Source organism: Micropterus dolomieu, linkage group LG20 (genome assembly GCF_021292245.1).
Source record: "Micropterus dolomieu isolate WLL.071019.BEF.003 ecotype Adirondacks linkage group LG20, ASM2129224v1, whole genome shotgun sequence".
Taxonomy (NCBI): domain Eukaryota; kingdom Metazoa; phylum Chordata; class Actinopteri; order Centrarchiformes; family Centrarchidae; genus Micropterus; species Micropterus dolomieu.
The window spans coordinates 16,409,327-16,430,502 of NC_060169.1; the positions used below are offsets into that span (position 1 = coordinate 16,409,327).

Here is a 21,176-nt window from a genome sequence, read left to right on the forward strand (position 1 = left end):
TTATCTAAAGATATAGTTTCCCTTGATGGCATCGCCCTGGCCTCCAGCACCACCGTGAGGAATCTTGGAGTTATCTTTGATCAGGACATGTCGTTTAAGTCTCACATTAAGCAAATTTCAAGGACCGCCTTTTTTCACCTACGTAATATTGCGAAAATCAGAAATATCCTGTCTAAAAATTATGCAGAAAAACTAGTCCATGCATTTGTTACTGCTAGGCTGGATTACTGCAATTCTTTATTATCAGGCTGCTCGAAAAAGTCCATTAAGACTTTTCAGCTGATCCAGAATGCTGCAGCACGTGTTCTGACAGGAACCAGGAAAAGAGATCACATTTCTCCTGTCTTAGCTTCTCTGCATTGATTCCAGTAAAATCCAGAATAGAATTTAAAATCATTCTTCTTACCTACAAAGCTCTTAATGGTCAGGCACCATCTTATCATAAAGAGCTCATAGTACCTTACTACCCCACCAGAGCACTGCGCTCCCAGAATGCAGGGTTACTTGTGGTTCCTAGAGTCTCCAAAAGTAGAATGGGAGCCAGAGCGTTCAGCTATCAAGCTCCTCTCCTGTGGAACCAGGTTCCAGTTTGGGTTCAGGAGGCAGATACCATCTCCACATTTAAGAGTAGGCTTAAGACTTTCCTCTTTGATAAAGCTTATAGTTAGGGCTGGCTCAGGTGAGTCCTGAACCATCCCTTAACTTTATGGCAGAGCAATACAAAATCCCTGGAGCACTCTTTCAAAGATGTTTATCTGTATGTTAGCTATCTTCAAGATGGACGTGATAATCGCAAGCCATTAGTCACTAACTGACAAATAGTTTATCTGACTTGTTGACTCAGTTCTACGCAGCCTGGTCAGAACAGAAGTACTGCCTGTGAGCCTGAAATGTGCCAACAGTGATGAATTTAAATGTGGACTCACATGCAGCCAACAGTGAACACATGCCTTTTACTCACTTTAGAGTTACTGGTTTCACAGTTACCAGATACCAACTGCAACACTGCAACAGCAAAATTCTTGTACTTCAACATGGCATTTTACAGCTTCTGGTGTGATATGACACATTCCAGCCATAAACCCTTTAAACCTTGGGCTGTTTTCACCTTTATTTACAGGCAGAGTCACTACATGTGTTAATGTTGACGTGTCAGTGATATGATGCATGCTATATGTTGTTATTTTCAGTCAGAAACGCCATCAATTGGCATGTCAGTGGTACCTATTTTAGAATGTCTTTACACAATATATAGGAGATTTTTGTTGTTGTATGTCCACACTGACTCACTCACTCAAGTCAACCACTTATCCTGTGTACAGGGTCACAGGGGGGCTGGAGCCAATCCCAGCTGACTTTGGGTGAGAGGCGGCACTCTGGACAGGTCACCAGTCCTTCGCAGGGCCAACACATAGACCAACAACCACTCACACCTAAAGGCAATTTAGAGTCACCAATTACCCTAGCCTGCATGTCTTTGGATGGTGGGAGGAAGCCGGTGCACCCGGAGAGAGCCTACGCAGACACGGGAAGAACATGCAAACTCCACACAGAAACAGCCCTGGACGACCAACATCCAACAAATATACAAATATGAATAGATATAGATGAGGGTCAGGAATATAAGAAGCATGTTGATGGAGCCCTCTGAGCCTTAGTAACATAAAAAATATATAAAAAAGCTTCACTGAATGGGTTTTGTTGGTGTTTTTGCTTATTTTGAAGGGTTTATTTTATCACATTTAGGGAAATCTTCACCATGGAAAGTCAAGTTTGAGATACTGATATCACTTGAATAAGTACGTTGTACTAATTCCATCAATGTATGTTTGTCTGTGTGCCGAGTTAGTACTGAGAAGTAGGGGTGTGATTTTTGACACATATTGCACAACGTATGTGTAAAAGGTATGTAGGCCAACTGCACTGTATAATTTCTATTATTGTCAGAGAAATACAGGAAAAGTTTTCCAGCCTCAAAAACTGACAGTCAGATGAAATGACTTGAGTGAAACGAGTATAAAGCTGGAGAGTGCATGGGTTAAGGTCCAGTTGGTCTCACCAGCTGACAGTCTTCCAGAGAGTTGACCAGCTGAGCGTTCTGGCAGGAAAGGATGGAGCCCGCCAGGTTGAGCATCACACACACTGCTGACAGCAGCATGAAGAATGTGATCTGTGACAAAGATGGAGAAAAAGGAAAACATTATGTCAAAATATTTCTGCTTATTAACAGAGATCCAACATCTTTCTGATATTGTGTTTGAAAGCAGCTGTACTACCAGAGGCACATGGTACTTTGCTAATTAATCAGTGATTTCAACGCATCACCAAATAGGATGTTAGCACTGATATCAAGAAGAGTCAATGACCTGTTTCTCCTCAGACCTCCAGAGTCTGAAGGTGAGAGAAATCACAATCACAGCAACACATCACAAGCAACATCTTATTGATGAGGGGAATCTGAACAGCAGCTACACACACAGACTAACACCGGTCTCAACAGAGCTAATGTTTGTCTATGCTCCAAGCTGATAGAGCTGGCAGTTTAGTTCTAATGTACTTTCACGCCAAGTATCCCCTCGGCCTCCTTTTCCTCAGGGCAAAGGCTTCTTTTTATATCCTCACTGACAGCCCCATGGATCAATCCCCTTCGCAGAATTATGGCTACCATATCTGGTACATTAAATTATAGGTCATGTGTAACGGAAAGGGTTTTGCAATTGACAACAGACAACAAGTTCTCTCTGTCCAGGGAATTTCAAACCAGGCACAAGAACTGACTTTTAGTTTTGAGGCTACATGATGACTCTCAGAAGCTCGTAATTTATCACTTTAATTAAAAATCATGATAACAGCCTATTTTCAAGGCTTGCATTTACAAAAAAAACAGTGATGACATAAAGGGCACTAGCAGGTGGAGTTTGAAGGATATAAAGGTTGTTGAGAACACACATACACAGATGGAGAGGAGGAGAGATGGACAAGGGGGTGGAGAATGGAAGGACTGGAGGTGGCATGTAATAAACAGATGGAGCGATAAGTTTAAGTGCTTTTCATCATGACAGAAAATTGAAAGATTGCGAGGCTGATGGGCGAGCTTGAGGAGCACCTCTTTTGATGGCAACGAGAAAATTCAGAAGAAGGGAAAAGAGTCTTCACTCTTTTCCCTTCTTCTGAATTTTCTCGAAAACACAGACAACAAATGAAAATCAAAAGGAACGAGACTGTCATTAACAGACAGTGACAGAGAAGAAGTGAAGACAGACAGCGAGACAGACAGAATAAGACTCTGTAGTCCCATGGTGCACTGGTGGTGATGATGTGTAGATCTGATTAATTAGCATTTCATTTGAATGTAATATCAGCTGTCTGGTTCTCTGGTTGATCCGCTGCATGAGAATGCAATCAAGCCACCAGTACGAGCGCTCAGCTGCGCAGCCATTTTGTACGATGGTGACAGTCAAAACTGCAGGTCACATGACGAAATTTGGCCATGACAGACTTTTTGGTATACACAGCATTATAAATAAATAAATATCCCTCAAACAAGGGAATTTGCATCAAATTTGAATTTGCATCAACATATTCATGTGCCTTCAGTGTTTCTGAGCAGTGGGCCCCTCACCTAGAGAAACTTTAATGTAGGCCTATTAATGTACCATAAACCCCAAAATGCAAAACAAAAAAGACTAAAGACTTTATTTGGCATGTGCACCCAGGGACTAATGATGAATGGCATCTTGAACCACAATACAATTTTTAAAACCCCCATTACTTAAAATGATATAGTAGATCTCAAATTTTCTAAAGATAGCAATTATGTATGACATTGTCAGACAGTTTGGAACAAGAAGATTTTTCCAACCCTGAGGCTACTTAAGAAAGTAAGTTAGGTAATCTGTGTCTTTCTTTCTCTTTGCTTTCTTGCAAAATCACCAACATTCAATATATGTCTTAGTATATACATAAAGCACATAAATGTCAAGCTTACAGCTTTAGCTAAACTATAAAACACTGGACCAAATGCTGACTGACGGCAAAATTGCACATACACAGTATATTGCCAACAATACTGTAAAACGTCACCTGGACAGAACATTAATTTCATTTTCTATTAGAGCTGTAAGCAACAGATATGACTGATTTTCTGGACACTGACATAAAGTTTGGAAGTGTCTATGTGCATAGGGGTGATGTTTCTCAGCCAGGCTGATGAGATCTGCCTGTTACGGTTGAAATACCTCACAGTGATGAGCCTATTCAAGTGAATGAACAGTGTTTCTTTTCATTCATAGTGATGAGTTTTGGCATACAACAAGCAAATCTGAGTGCTCTTCAATATGAAAACCAGTTTGCTATTGCAGAGGAATATCCAGAGCCAGAGAGAGACAGACTTTTTAACATCTGGACTGGCTTATATACTATTGATTACTACATGTGACAGTAATAGGTAACATTTTCAGAAGTGAACAACCAGCAGAAAGCATCTTCATTAGTTCACTTGAGAGTGTAGGAGCATTTAACTCGAATGATGCCATGACAAGAACTATCACGATGAGTATATTGTAATGCACAAAATAGTGACAGTAAAAGCTCCTTCCTTGACACACAGGCCATAAATTGTATTTTAATGAAACCACTCCGCGTTCGCCTCGTTGCCAGCGGAGCCAGTTGGACACAATGCTGCGTCTCAAACAATAACCAGTTGCAATTCAAACTGAGGAGAAAACAATTTCTCTTTATTAAAGCTCCAGTGACTGCTGTAGTGTGTACTGCCATGACATCATGCTGCTTTAAAAGGATATTTCATTTTGTGTTTGCATTTGCACAATTCTTCTATACATCTGTGTCAGATCTTCCAATTACCCTGTATTGTAATCTACAAGTATAAAACAAAGCGTACAACCAAAGATGATGCCACCACTACCCTGCTGATTCACACACGCTGACTAAATTGTGTTTTTATAGAACAATAAAATCTTTCTCATGTCCAAACAGTCCTCTTTAGGCCTGTTTAGGCTGTCACCTGTGCGTCCGCCATGCTTTCTCTCTGCTGAGCTGATCGTCACGCCTGGCCCCGCACCAATGCCTTCTCATTACCATGTAGGATCACATAGCACCATTTAGTAGCTAGTCATTAATTACTGCTGCGCTGCCCTCTGCACACCAAAGAGGAAAAGACACACACACATGCACACAAAAAGCAAAGCACGAGCCACTCGGTCGCTGTAATAGCAGAGGCAGATTTACGCTGCATGTCATCATCACATCGTTTAGCACTCACTGCAGAGGACAATACACCACAATACAATCACCATTCATCTCCATGACACACACATATAGATTACAATATAAGACCCAAGGTTCAGGTGTATCACTGCAGTTCTCCATAACTGTCATTGAGGTGAAAATAATTTGGCTTTAGCTTTGCCCCTTCCTATTCATCATCCAGCCACAGCAGTTCTTCAAGCTGCAGAGAAAATGGATGATGTTTTGGATAGACCGTTTACGTAATAAAAAAATCAGACAGTTTTGTTCTTGTGTGCACTGGAGAGGTGCAGTTAGGTAGGCTGCATCTACAGAGGCATACTGTTGAAGGTGCTCTGGGGAGCTTTTTGACCATTTGTAGTGCTATGGTGCAATCTGTTTTTTTTTGAGTGGGTCCTTGATTTTCTTGTTCCCATGCATGAGGACACATTTGCATGTGCACAAGCACATGGGGGACCCGATAGACATTTTTGCCAATGGTTTCACATAATTCCACTGATCCACCAGTGACGGTAAGACATGTAAAGTAGTGAACATGGATGTAAACGATGCAGGATTTAAAATACTAAGGACCACATTTGTTAGACCTTCACAAATTTTGTTTGTAAGAAAGCTTCACAGAACACCTTAAAGAATTGGGATTTTATACAGATTAAGCAATTTCATTTAGTGAGCTATAAAGTTTGCTATAATGTTTTATTTGGAAAGAACCAGGCTAGCTGATTCCGCCTATTTCACATCTATGCTGCTAATGTAAGCTAACTAGCTGCTAGCTGTAGCCTTATGCGGCATTCAAACCAAACACGAATTCAATCCAGGCAACGCTCTCCTCGCGGGGGTTTTATCGCTGGACATCACTGGAATGTTCACACACACATTGTTGCCCGATTGGGCGGGTTCCTGCCCAGTTGGTCTATTTTAATTTTGATTGTGCGGTCAAAATTAGTTTGGGCGGGTGGACAAAATTTGGACTGGTTTGGGATCAGTTTGGCGGTTTTTAACAGTAGCATTTTATAGGTAATTTGAAACAAAACCTAATAGTGTATGTATTCCATCCAATCAATAATCGTTATCATAGACAGCAATGCCCACTTCAAAGTCATGTTACTCGCGTTGTACTAGACAGCTCAGCAGACTGTACATAGCTCCACAAATATGCGTTAAGATGTTCAGCTGTTTTCTTCAGCAGCCTGTTCTGCATGTAAAGGTAAAAATACTTGTCTGACAGATCGCGTTCCTTTATCGTTCTGTCGCTATGGTTACACACACACACACACACACACACACACCTCCTGAATGAAGTTAAAGCGTGTCATGTCATTGGATGAAATAAAATCGACTTGCAAAAATACAAGAGCCGCCTTACAAACGAGTGCGTGCAGGATATTGTCATTTCACCGTAGTTTTGATGGCGCCATTAATTTAAAAAGAGGGCAACACTCCAGTCCAGCAGGTGGCGCTAATGCACCTAAAACGGTTTATTTATGTATGCTTTGGTCACACCACACCGGTGTTTATTTATTCTAGTAAAATATGTATGTAAAAATGTAGGGAAGGAAACGTGGAAGTTAAAATACTGAAATAAATACTGATAACATCTTTTGTGTGCGTTTTGGCGGTTTTTGAACAGGTTTTGGGCTGGAATTCATCAGCTGGATCTGGCAACACTGTACTCACAACGCGAAAACGCGAACAAACAACTCGCCATTACTACAGCTGTATGAACCCAAAGTAAACATTTTTGCTGTGATTAAATAGCAATGGATCAAATTGATGCCGAAATAACTACAATATGATGCAGATTTGTTAAGCATATGAATTCATGCTTTGTCAGGTCTGTCAGCAAGACAGCATGACAACAACTTCTAAAATGTTTGTTTTCTGAATGGAGTGTGGATCGATCAGGGCTATGCTATGCTAAATTGGTCACAGTAAAGTACAACGATCGCTGGAAAAAATTTACATACATGTTTTCTGAACCCACCAGGTAGTTCAACCTCCTTGCTTTCCTTTCTCCCAGCAATGTCCAGTTTTGTCCGGTTTTTATATAAATATGAAGTGCCAAACGCTAACAACACTGGAACCGGATGTGCACGGAATCTAGCTGCTGAGAAGCTTGAGTGAAGATAAATCAACGTTGTATTCCCAAAAACTAAAGTAAAAAGCTAATTTAATAAAAGCAGTTTACTCCGAGCTCATCCCTCCAGCAAACGGCGTAGTTGTCAGAGCATAATCCAGTCCGACCACGGGTGTTTATTTGCCCAAAAGCTGGAGCGCTGCTCCCTGCTCCTCTACCCCACGTTTAGCAGCTCTCAGCCGGCCAGCAGATTTTCAATCCCCCGCTCTGCCTGGTCCTCTCCACACAACGCTCTGAAGCTGTCGGTGACGTAAGGACAATCTCAACGTTGATGGGCTATCGCGACTCAGCGTCATGCGAATTTCTCGCTTGAGTTAAAAATATTCAACTCACGCTAATTCCTTCGCGTTGCCTTCGCGTCGCGCCGCCCGACAGTAAATCGCGGCTCTACTTCTTCTAATATAACTGTCCGAGTTTCAATAGATTTGGAAAATCTCTCTAAAATACTGTAAATTCAATTATGCACACAATCTCTAAACATCAGCATTTACAGTTCAAATCCAACAAATGTGTCTAAACAAACACATCACTGGTCTCCGGCGAATATAGATGCTTGCATGCCTGTAATTCATACACACCTCGTCTTTCAATTCTAGAGCTCTCCCCATTTGTCTGTGACGACACCGACAACAACAAAAAAAAACCCCCAGCTCATTCATCGCCTCTGTTTATGTGAAGAAGCATGAATCAGAGATAAGATAAGCATCTCTGTGGGGACTGATGCAGCAGCAAACAGTAATAGTCTTTCATTGTTTCATTATAAGCCAGCTAATGAGAAATACAAAGCTGTTTAATGGAAATAAGAACAGAACAAAGTGGTCGCTCATATATCATATTTCATATCATAAGCTGAAATGTATTAATATTTTATTAGGAATATATAGCACATATGTATAGTAGGTTAATACTTATTAAGATAAACATTTTATGTGTATCCACATACAGGTGAATATTGGTTAGGTTAGGTTAGGCTATGTGCATTACGAGCTGTTCAAGTTATTAAATACTGACGCTGGAGGCATCATCTGACAACATGCAAGGTGCAAGTTCAATTTTGTCAGCCAGCATTCTTGTGGAAATAATAATAATAGCATATGTGGAGAAAAGGTTCCAATGACATCTATCAATGCATTCAATTGCAGACAAACACAATGTGGCAGATGTGGCCATTAATTCAGTCATAATATACAGAATATTGTTAGTGGAATCTTATGTTGATCACATACTCAAACACACTCAAACACACAAAATACAAATTACCTTGTGCATAATAACCTTCATGCGTGTTAGTTCCATAGAATCTGCATCTGCTTTTGCTTCGTGGCAAATTATGAAATTCCAATCAAAGCTTAGCAAAGATGCATCAAAAGTGCAAACCATTGCATGTTGTAGTACATCTATTTCTCACAAACTGCACAGCTTCACGAGTGCATACGGTGCATTTTTAGCATGCAAGGTGTTGAACTCTAGAGTTCAATTTCTTCATAAGTCTATCAATAGAAAATTAATTGGCAACCATTTTAATAACCGCTTCATTTTGTTTTCCCTGTTTTATATCATTGATTTTCTCTGCCAAACCTGGTGTCAGACAGGTTCAGACCACTGTGGCTGAATAAGTGATTGGCAGAAACAAAAGTCTGCTCAACACTGCCCCTTTATGACCACAGTTCCACAGCAGTAGGTTAGGCTAATGTGGCTTGACAGTGAGATATTGGCTCATATTGTAGAGTTCCCAAGTAGTAAACAGTGTTCACTATGGGATACAACAACATTCAAATGAGCAACTTTGAAAAGACATTATGACGTACAGCTGGGGTTTAACCCTTTGGAGGTGCCTCAGGGCAAAGTAACTAAAGATTGCAGTTTTGTTCAGAGGGGAATTGTGTAAAGGGAGACTTTGCAACACTGTTAGCCTCCTTTGACTGCAGCACAAATTAGTATTTAGTCTGCAGCAGCAATGCGACACAAGGCTGTTTATTTTCAATTATTCCTGAGCTGCGAGAGTTGGAAGCAGTATTTTGTTTTTGCTTCTTCTCAGCAGATCACAAACACTCTGATTCAGTTTCCCTCTGACACTATATATCAACCCCCAGGCGGCTGCAGAGTTCAGAAACATCTGTGAATAAAAGGCACTTTAAGAACAATAAGAGATCACTGCTGAATTTTGATTTCGGAAACTGTGTCATATACTGGCATTAGGAATGTCCATGTCTGGTAAATTGCTCTGCAACTTAAAGTATTGTAAAAAAAAAAAAAAAGAAAAAAGAAAAGAAAAGAAAAGAAAAGGAAAGGAAAAAAATAAGTTAAAATACACACAACCTGGGGGTTAAGTCACAATCAGTAAAGATAACAATGTGTCCCTCCCACTGACTTGATAAACACATGAGAGAAAGCAAATCCAAGGCTGCAACAGCTGGTTCTCATTGGTTCTCAATGCTAACTGAGGTTAATTGTCTAGCTCTTCGCTTCCTCCTCCTACCGAGTGCCCTGGTGTATATTTCTGTATTTGTGTGTGTGTGTGTGTGTTGAGACCACATCACCAGGATTAGTTTTGATTGAAGTTGAGTGACCCTGAGCTCGGTCCCGGTCCAAATAAACAGTGGAGGTGTTGATACTAACTCTCAGCTGCAGAGCCCAGGGGATGTCACACTAAACCAGATGTAACGACTTCCATAGACCCCTAATCTTGCTGGGGAATAGCTCCATCACAGGAGCACACATCACTTTTAAACCCTCATTCATGTTTGGGGATATGTGGACACACATGCATTTTGCAGAAACCATAACTCTGACCTCACAAAAAAAAAGTTTTTACCAGCAAGTACAATGAGCAGAAAACCAAATTCACCCAAAATACTAACAGTTGAACACAGCATACTAATTTGCTTATTTTACGTTCTGTGAGGCATTTACAGAGCAAAAGGATGAAGATTTAACTCACAAGGAAGAGGCATTTTAAGAGCATCTTATGTCGACAAGTTGATGTAGTTTCTGTCACAGTAAGAAAATGTAATGTATATGTAATGTATTATTAGCACAACGAAGTGATGTTTCAACCTGTGTCGTACAGACACTATACGGCCGTACAGATGTGTTTGATTTTTTTTCTGGTTTCATCTAATTGTTCAAGGTGGTCAGGAAAGAACACCAGATATTTCTATTTTTTTAGTTGTGGACAGTGAGAGTTAAAAAAACCCCCACCTTGCCTCTTGACTTTGTAGGCGTTGATGTGTAGTCTTGTTGACAGCATGTCGGGCTGCATCTCTACAGGCTGTGATGGATTAGTTCCTGTGGTTAGAGACATCATGTGGAAGTTGCAGCCCAACACCTTTTATTGGCAGATGAGACGTGAAACCTACATCCAGTGTGCTGAACTACATTTTATCGAAGTGCTTTTTTGAATTTAACCTTTTGCCTTTTTTAATAATGTGTATTCACAATTTAAGTATAGCCCTCTACCTTCAGACATCCACACGAGGAGAGGAGAGATAATAGGTAATCAGACAGACAGCACTTGGGCGTATAAGGGAAGCAGGGGGTGCTCTACATGAGGAGGTAGAGGAGTTCATCAGCTCACACTTATTGATTAAAACAGACCATAAAAGACAGTATCACCCTGAGGGTCAGTAGCTGATTAACCCCCACTTCTCAACATTTTAATCAACCACTGACCTCTAAATAGCTAAAACAGGGAGGCTCTGTCTTCTCTGTTCCTCCCCAGGCTCTTGGTGGTGGGAGGGCTGCTGTAATGAGACAGGCCTATAATGAACCTGGTCCCAGCAGACTCTCACACCACACAGAAGTTCGGCTGGAAATAGTGTTAATTTTAAAATTTAGTATTGGTCTTAGTCCTGTGTCAAATGTCCTGTAGTTTTTGTCATATTAAGTCCACTTTATTATTTTTTTAGTCAAGTTTTAATTCTAAAATCTGGGTATTTTCTGATTTTGTCTGATTTTAGTCAAAAGAAAATCAAAAGTATTTTAGTCTACTTTTAGTCATTAACCATCATTTTAGTCTTTTCTAACTCATTAATATATTTTTGATTAGCATTTTGGTCAATCTGCTCTAACCAAAATAGAGATATTTATCATTTTAAGCTTTATTTCACTCATCTCACATAGAGATAAAATGTTTTGTAAAATTTGAATGTTAGCTTTGTTCTAATTTTTATTGCAAAGGAGACATTAACTTACCTCAATTCCCGGGTGGTTAGCCTTGATTTGCCGCTTCAAGTTTGTAGTGTTTTTTCCAAAAATCTTATAACCTCATTGCTTGCAGTCCGATATAATTAGGCACTCTGTTTTTTTGTCCGCCTCATTGTAATTGAAATGGGGCCAAATATCTAAGCGCCTCTTTCTCCCTAGCATGTTGTGTTCATCACCAGAGTTCCCATCCTCCACAGTACAGTAACAAATGCCTTGCGCACCAGGCGTCGCCCCGGTCTGGCCAGCATTCAAAGCACAGGAAGAAAAAAATACATACATATACATTGTGCTTCCTCTGACACCATTTAAAAAATGATAGCAACCTGTTATGGGCTACTACTAGGATTTGGGCCAGTCTTCAGTGTACCTTATCAGAGTCAGGGGGTCCTGTACTGTGTGTAGTATTTCAAAGAAGTTCACATCAAATATCTGTTTTCCACGGGATGTTCTGTCAGTTTTTTTTCTTATCTATATAGCATCTGTGGATGGTCGGTTGTTCTTCCACTTTGGACCAGACTGAAATATCATAATAATTAATGGATGGATTGGCATGAACAGACATTCATGGTTCCTTGATGATGTCCACTGACTCTGGTGATCTCCTGTCTTTTCCTCTAACGTCACAAGCAGGGTGACGTTTGTGGTTTTGAGTGATCCCTCAACTATTGGATGGATAGCCATAAAATTTGGTCCACAGATTCCTGTCCCTCTAAGGATGAATTGTAATAACTCAAATGATCCTTCAGCTTTTCCTCTAGCACCAGCATCATTTCCACATTTTAATTTGTCCAATACTGTGGTTTAAAATCTATTGGCATCCCCATCAGCCTCAGCTGTACTTTGTGCTTGAAGCTATTAGCACTGCTTAACTGCTTAACATCAGCACGTCAAAACCGTCTTGTCTGTTAGCATGTTAGCAAGCTGACATTTCTAAAATTAATGTAAAACACCTCTGTGCTAAAATACAGCTTCACGGAGCCGCTAGCATGGTAGTCTTGCTTAGTTATATAGACTAGAAAGAAGGGCTGTCAAATGTATTAATATCAATCAGAGCAAGTATTATTAATTACTGTTGGAGCCGGTATTATGGCAATAGTAACTAGTAAGATATACAATAGCCGCCTGCTATTTTTGGGTGGCATTTCTTGTGCAGCTCCTCTACTTTCAACATTTCAACATGAAAATAAACTTTCTAGTATTGCTAAATATTAATTAAAAGGTCAGAGACCCCTTGAGCCTAGCTGTATTTCAGAAACTGTTGTGAATGTTTTCCAATAAAACTGAAATAGTTTATTTATAGTCATTTGTAGGCAAGCAGTATCATACTGAGATACAGATCGTATAGGCAAGGTTTTTCAATTGTGTTTATGTGTCTTTCCCGGTAAATATGATGTATATATATATTTTTATGTTTTAAAAAGTACATTGAACCACAAAACAGAGCTATTAAATGACATCCAACAACTGCTTTGCTTTTTATTTTAGGCTGAAAGTGTTCATAATGACTGAGAGCAATGTGACCTGAGCCATGACTATTGCTGCCGCTGCCTGGATCATGCTGCTCTCGCTCCTATGAGCCATCAGATAAGGGGTTCTATCTAATTCATATTCTAATTAATATGAAGGCACACTTCCTGCTTCTCGGGGTCTTAGGGGAGGACATCATTCATCAGGCATTATTTCGAGACGAAAGGTTCCTGTTCACCCAGCCAACCGTGCTCTTTCACTCTGCCAGGCTTTCTCTCACACTCTGCTCATCCCTTTGTCCGAACCCTCACCTGTCACTTCCTGTCATTTTACACATAATAAGGGCATGTGGAAGCAGGAAATAAATAATCAAAGATGGTTGCTGTAGGTGTGTGCTTTAATATGCTGATGGAGACAATGTAATATCAATGCTAGGGTGAGGAATCCCCATAAAATAGGAGACAAAAAGCTTCCCAAATTGCCTCAAGGGAGACATCTTTTATTCTATGTGAGAAAATGGCAGAGTGGATCATCAGTTTTTTTCATGGCGTGAAGCAAACCAAATCTCACATTGTTTCCTTTTATTCCTATTCAATTCAGTTCCTTTAATGTCATTGCATGAGTAGAATGAAATTAATTTCAACAGCCTGACTTTGATTGCCAATAAAATAAACACAAAACATGGAGCTTGAAAGCTTGAAATTCCAATGAAATCAATCTACAGTATCTGTGTGATTATATCATAATTGGATTTGTGAATAGGTTACAATCACTGGGCATAAATAGCATTCTCTATCTGTATGCCACAGGAAAATTAATGTGCAGGTTTTCTATTGCCATTTGCAGATATCATTTACACACCTCCAAATACTCAGGCTTTTTAGCTAAGAAAAGACATCATCCTCTTGCGTCTCGAGAAAATTCAGAGGAAAGTTAGTTTTGTTATTTCAGTCTTTTTTCTATCTGTTATGTAGTCTATGTTATTGTTTATCTGGTTATTATCTGTCAGCTGGTGTTTAGTGGTGTTTTGGTATTTTCCTGATCTCAGTTCTGTTCCAGTCTTGTGTATTAGTTTCCGTATCATCATGCTTGAGTTCTGTCTGTTTGCTAGATGTCAGTTTATGTTCTCTGCCAGTTTAATTAATTAATCTGATTTTGATCATTCTGCTTTAGTCTCTGTGTAGCCTTTATTATTATTATTCATCTGCATCTTTAAGTTATTTAGTATCTGTCGTGTCTCGTATCTTAGTTAGTTCGGTGTCTTAGTTCTTAGTCCTGTACATTAGTTCATGTCTTAAGTGTTTACTCCTGGTCTGTGTTCTACTGTTGGTTGTTATCTTGCCCCATGTATGCCTGTCAAGTGTTCCATCTGTTCCCCGAGTTATCTCTCTGCCTGCCTGTGTCTCATCAGCCTCATGTCCCTCACCTGTGTGTCTCCTCCCAGCTCGTTAGTCCGTGTGTATATATACCTGGTGTTTCTGTTTAGTCTTTGTCTGGTCATTGCAGTGTTTTGTTGTGTGTAGAGGTGCTGTCTGTTGTTGTGGTTTTTAGGCTAGCTGCCTGTAACTTTGTCTGCCAGTATTTTGGATTTGTGTTTCCCCCATGCCCTTGTGGATTCTCCATTGGCCTCCCACTGCCTGTAAGTGTGCTTGCTTTTGGTTTAATAAACCTTTTTTGAACTGAACCTGCCAGCCGTGAGTCCTGCATTTGGGTCCTCCAACCTGCCTCACCACACGAACCCTGACATGATGTGACAACACAATAGTTAAGGTCTGAATAGGTTTAGGCACAAAAACAAATAAGTTAGGTTTAGTGACAACAGTGGCTCTCATTTGCGTCAAGGACTCCTAAACTGACACACGGACCCCCGTTTGATAAGATTTTTGTCCCAGGGTCCCCCATCTGATAGAAATTTTGCTTTTAGAATCAGAAATTGTTTTATTGCCAAGTAGGTTAAAGAATCTTCTATAAAGTAAAAAACGGACAAGAGATAAAAAATATAAAGGAATCATAAAGAATATGTAAGAATATATTTGTGCAGTGATATGCAAAATATTGACAGTGTAAAGGGGTGGGGGTTCAAGGGAATGTCTGAAGCTGGTTGTGTCTGTGGTAGGGGTTACCTCAGTCTTTGAGGCCTACAGGTCTTTGAGGGGTGAAAAACTGTTTGATTGGTTTAGAGTGGTATATGTTTTATTACAAAGTGTATGAAACCCATTTTGCTGATGACCCCCTGGAACCACCACAAGGGCCCCACTTTGAGAACCACTGGTTTCCTGTTTCATTGGTTAAGGAAACGGGAAACAGAGTTCTATGAAATTCACGCAGCAATCCAGCATCATCTGAGTGTTATGCTCAGAGTACAGGGGCAGTGATCAAAACATGAAATTACACATGTATTGTAATGATTCAGCAAAGTCTTACAATCAGTAGCACCACGTTGCCTGAGGTCGAGCCACTTAGCTGGCAGTTCACACACTACAGTTAAACTACTCAGGGGTGATGTGAGCGAGCTCCCCTGGGCAGGAATCACTGCTCCAAAGAAGTTTCTTTAATCATCCTCAGCTGTTAAGAGTGGAGTTGGTTATCAGAACAAAGACGCTCTGACTCTTTCTCTCATTTGAATGCCTTCTTGGCAGCTACACAGTATGTGAGGAGGTGATCTGAGGAGCAGTGGGAGACAGAGTGGCACTGCTAATGCAAACTGACCAGAGGTGACAGGCAAACTGTGACCAGAGGGAAAACACTCCTGAAGCAAACACACACCCTTGTCTCTTTCAGCTTGCCTGGTGTATAAAGAAATAACACAGTCTTCAGGCTGGCAGCGAGGTGGCTTTAGAGAGGCCTCTCTTCAACAAGAGCACACGGGGTAAAGCCTCCATGTTGGCAGACATCCACCCTGCTTAAGGGTCCCTGAGCAAGACACTACAGTTCTGTGCTCCAGATTAACGCAGCTCACATTAACAGCTGCTGTTTATGGTTAATTATACAACATTGACTGTTGATCCTGCATTGTGATTGGATGGGAAACACTAAGAGCTTATAATCACAGATTAGTAATTGTACCTGTCTACTTGAGTGCTTTTTTACACTTAATTAACCATATTCACTATGGCACTCTCAGACAAAACAGCTTTCATTGCAACAAAGAAACAATCTAGATTAATTATTTGCCTGCAGACAAGTGTACCTGTTATGACCACTGGTGATGAGCCTCTTATTCTAACATTTTTGTTACAAGAAACACACAGTAAGAGTTAGATAAACATCCACACTGAGACAAAATGAATGGTAAGACTTAACAAAAGATGCTGAAAGATGCAAAAGGATGTTGCTTAGCAACGAGAAAATATCTTTTTATGGCCGAGCACCAAAGAAAATTGATCAAAACAAAACCAAAGCTTCTGTCTCTGCCTTTGTCCCTGTGCCTACAGCCACATCACAGCAGTGCCACTATCTCATGGTATAAATCTCCTCCTTCTATGTTACTCTTTATTTTTCCTAAACCATTTAAAATGTGACAGGAGCAGGGATAAATGGAAACGCCCAATCAAATAGTTGTGGGTGAGCGTGCTGGTGAAACTTGTGTGAAATAGGAGCTTTATGTGGAGGGAGTGTGAGGTCTTTACTACAGTATCTCTGAGAGTTAGTGCTGGTTAAACAGCAGTATATTGAAATATTTCAGTTTTCTGTTTGGTAATGATTAAAATATCAAAGAATGAAATGAGGAATAGTAGGCAGGCAGGCAGATTTAACTTGAATCTAGATCTAACTCTGAAAAGCTAATTATAAACACCATAACTAATTAAATCTAGACTTAAATGTACTGTATTTATAGTTTGAATCACAACTGCTATTCCATCAGTAAATTTAAACCTGCATTAACATCTATTTTTGATATTAACATTGAATTAAAAGACGGTTGAATGTAAAGGGGTATGTAAAATTACATACTCATTCAACTCTGCAACCCTTTTTAGCCTCTTTTAGCTCATTGTTTTGGTTTTATGGCCTGCACATTTATTGTATGTTTGCCCCTCAGCAGCTCTCATCAACCCCTGAATGCTGCTGTTTCTAACAGAAAATTCCAACAAACCTACTACGCTAATTGCCCCTCACCAAAAGACAGACAGACAAAGCTATCAAGTGGGTGTAAAAGAGGTCAAGCATGTAGCAAGCTTAAGATGCCGAAATTCCCAGGTGTTGGTGGAGACAAAAACAGAGCTATATAAAGAGTAGACAGTTGGCTCCAACTGAATCCTAATGTTGGTCTGTGTCTGCTGGATGTAAAAATGGTTGGATTTTTTTCTATACAAACAGACCATATTAATAACCCATATTGAACAAGAAACCTATGAAACCTCAAAAAAGTTCCCAGTAACGTTATGTTTAATTTGCTACGGTCTTCTGCCACATCTGTCCAAAATGGGAAACACACAATTCCTAATGGGCTAACCTGAGGTGAAATTAAGCAGCAAAACAGCCAGACAGGAGGCGTGTTTACATCCACCTGTTTTTATGCGCATTTTCAATTAGCAAAATTTCCAGAAAAAAAGCGCTAAATAGTTTTTATGCTTGGCTAAGGTGAAAAGGTTGGTGTATCGATAAAAGCAAAATGCAAGGAACTCAGTGAAAGTGCAATAGACTTAGCAAATAAATCATAACGTACATGACACTGGAACGTCCACTTAGGGCCCATGTCCACCAAAGCGTTTTTGACCAGCTGAAAACGCCACCTGCTCTTCTGAAAACGCCTAGCTGGGAGCGCTAGGGTGCGTTTTGAAGGCACAGTGTTTTTTTTGAGAGGCTGTGGTTGCTATGATACATAGTGTCTGTGGAGGTAATGTGCTGCAAGTAGGGTAGCCTACTTAATTTTACTGAATGTAAAAATGTCACCACAAAGTATGTAGGCCTGCTTGTTCTGGCCTTTGCACTGCATGAAGAGAAGGCTGAAACATGAGCGCAGACTCTCCGTACGTGGATTCATGAGATTTTGCGGGCGAGGACAGACCTCGGCAAGTAGGAACATCGTTTCGTTCAAGATCGGATATGCTCGGTGTGGTGTTTGTCCCGCCCCTCCTGCACCGTGATTGGACGGCTGGGTAAAAAGTGACAGTGACGAGCGCAGCGTTTTTCCCAAAGTTGAATATTTTTCTACTTATTTAGCGCCTAGCGCGGAAAAGACGCCCAGCGCCTCATCACGCTCCTGGCCTTTTTACCAGCTTGGAAAAACACGGCGCTCCCATTGGAATGAATTGAAAAAAGACGCTGGACAAAAAAAAAACGCTTTGGTGGACACGGGCCCTGAAGAGGGCAAAAAATGACAGCCAGTGAAAACATCATATCTGCGTGGAGGAGACTGCAACCTTCCTCAAATAATACATGAAACAACATGCCATATTCCACTTTGTTTTCTCCATTGCTTTCCACCATTTCAGGTGTAGCCTAACTGGTGCTTTTTAAATTACATCATCTCGTTACAACCCCTTCTTCAGCAACCGACCAACACCTAATATTTCTAGTAGATGGAAACTTGCATACATTGATGTTAAATTTGCCAATTTTCTCTATTTGTTCCAAAAAAAAAAGGATAGCTACTTTCTCATGTTTATGTTTCAGTTGAACTGTGTACTTCAAATGAAAAAAGCAAGCATCTATCTACAGGTGTGCTGGGTTATCAATGAGTAGCCTAGTTATTAAACCTCGCATAGACTGAATTTCCCCCTATATGTGTGCACATTCTCAAGTTTAAGATTTCCAATTTTCGGGGTTCCTCTTCCTCCAGGTCCTCTGGCAGATCTGTAAAATAATTCAAAAGAACAGAAAAGAACATCTGACCATAAAATCATGACGTTCTACAGAGAACATGTGAATGGGAGTTATCTCTCCCAAAGCTATTTTTGAGTGGTTTTGTTCGCAACACTTCCAGCTGAGTTGTTCTTTGAACACTGTTTCTCCACCGCAAAATATCTCCTTCTACTCTTACTCAGCTAACAGATTCGCACACGTATGCACTTTGTCTGTCTGATACACACACTTCCTGTCTCTCTGTTTTTCTTTAGCAGCTTCTGACAGGTGGCCCTGCGGGGCCCATCTCAGTTGGCAGAAGGCGATATCCCCCACAAAAACCTCTCCATCTGGGTCAAGTCAGAGAATAACAGGCCAAGAGGAAGATAGAAGATGTGCAAACATACACACACACACACACACACACAATATGCAAACACAGAGGTCGATCTGAAATTGTGTGTATCACTACACCTGAGTTCTTCTTCATGTGTCTGTAAATGTGAATGCATGTGTGCATCATGGCTTGTGTTTTTGAGTGCTGGTTTCTGTCTGTACTGCATCTGCACACATTGCATATATGTGGACTAAATGTGCACTTACAGTTGTAATAAAAACCAAGAGCCCGGAGCAACAACATAGTCTCTTCACAGCTCCTATTTACACAGAATGGCAGCACTTAGACCGCTGGGCAAATAGATGAACAAAATGTGGGCTCGCCTAATACGTAAATTCTATGGACTTGCCCATGCTGTCTGCACCCTCAAGGATTTCAAGAGAATAAATCTAAAGGAAATGAGTAGAGCCTGTTCCTTCTTCTGTTCTGCTTCACTATCAGAAAAATACATCATAATTTGGATAAGCTGAAGTATGTTTCTGCTTTTGTCATTTCCTTTTGTCAATTCAGACAATCTGACATTTCCTTCTTGTTTGTCTTTGGGGTGAGGATTTGCCCTCATCGTTGACATGGGAAGACGAGGACACTGTAGACACCAAAAACAGATGCTGCCAAGTTCCATTTTGTGTAATGTACGTAACATTGATAGAAATAAAAAAAGGAATTAATTAAAAAATTAAAAATTTATGGACATTTTCAAAAACATTAGTATATGTCAGAAACTGGTAAATTGGTAATCTTGAATTGGTAAACACACCCCTCTAAAGCATCAATATTCACCTGTTTTCAGTTGACACTGGCTGTGCTAGAGAGCATGCAGTTAGCATAACACAGCTGTCCTATTAAAACCATATTTCTCAACCCATACACAAGCATTTAATGTTTTAGCGGATCAGAAATGTTGATATATGATGTATATTGCATCTCTTATTACAGGGGATGTTAATGACTTGCTCTAATATCGCTGTACACCCTAACTTGTCAAAGGAATCAGCAGCTCCAGGATTGTTTGTAGGTTTGCTGGACTCATGGGATCTCTTCTTTATTCATCATGAACAGGCAATTCATGGCAGATAAAAACAAATTTTAGCTCTAATATGTATTTATACTCAGGACTTTCAGCTTTCATTTTTTCCTGTCAATGATCAAGAGGCAGTGAAGATTGATGTTGCTAATCATAGTGTGCTGCTGTCCTGGAGTAACAGTAGGTACGTAGTGTAGTATGTTCCTTTATTTCTGTTTACTCTGAAACTAAATGTTCCTCTCAGTCTGGCCTGCCGGAACTGCAGTTTAATGTAGCCTGGTGCTCTCGAACACTGTCTAAGCCATCCATACATTCACAAGAAGTCGTGCAGACATTCAGGCATGACCCATGCATGCACACATTTATGAGCACGGACATGTAAAAACACTTCAATTAACACATTAAACGCCGCTACTCTCCGGTCTTCACCTCACCATTTAACCTTCTCAACCTAAAAGAGAAAACAATTCCAACTGTGTTTTATAGGAATGTGGCAGCATAAAAAAATCATAGTATAGTTGTCTTTGCTACAATCACCACAGTATATATAAATATTTCTGTAGTTACTTCATCCAAAAATTGAGTTAGGAGATACACTACATAAGTGTCATAAAATTTTATTTAGCGTACATACACTCATAGCAAGAAATGTATAGCAATTTAACAGTAAGATTTAGCAGTTTAAGAGTCTGCTCTTTGGGGGAGCTCTCAAAGAATCCGAGCAGCAGTGAATATTCCTACTTAAATCCCCTTTTAATACATATCCTTAAAACATCGAACCTTAGTTATAAATCAGTGATGCCAAAAACTTGCGCACATACAAGGTACAAGGTGAATTTATGTGTACTTTTAAATCAGGGTTGTTAATGAGATGAAGTAATATGGAGTGACAA

At 40.2% G+C, this 21,176-nt stretch overlaps 1 protein-coding gene across 12 annotated transcripts in view; it reads right to left on the reverse strand.

Moving 5' to 3' along the window:
- fam189a1 (family with sequence similarity 189 member A1) overlaps positions 1-21,176 on the reverse strand; it is a 52,531-nt gene that overhangs the window by 20,866 nt on the left and 10,489 nt on the right. For 2 of the 12 annotated variants that reach the window (XM_046033650.1, XM_046033645.1), the window contains exons 1-2: positions 17,745-17,846; positions 2,060-2,170 (exon numbers count right to left, since the gene is read on the reverse strand). In XM_046033650.1, coding sequence (XP_045889606.1) covers positions 2,060-2,170; positions 17,745-17,774 — 141 coding nt within the window. In that variant the 5' untranslated portion in view covers positions 17,775-17,846. The other 10 variants (XM_046033644.1, XM_046033652.1, XM_046033655.1 and 7 more) reach the window with 10 other exon arrangements.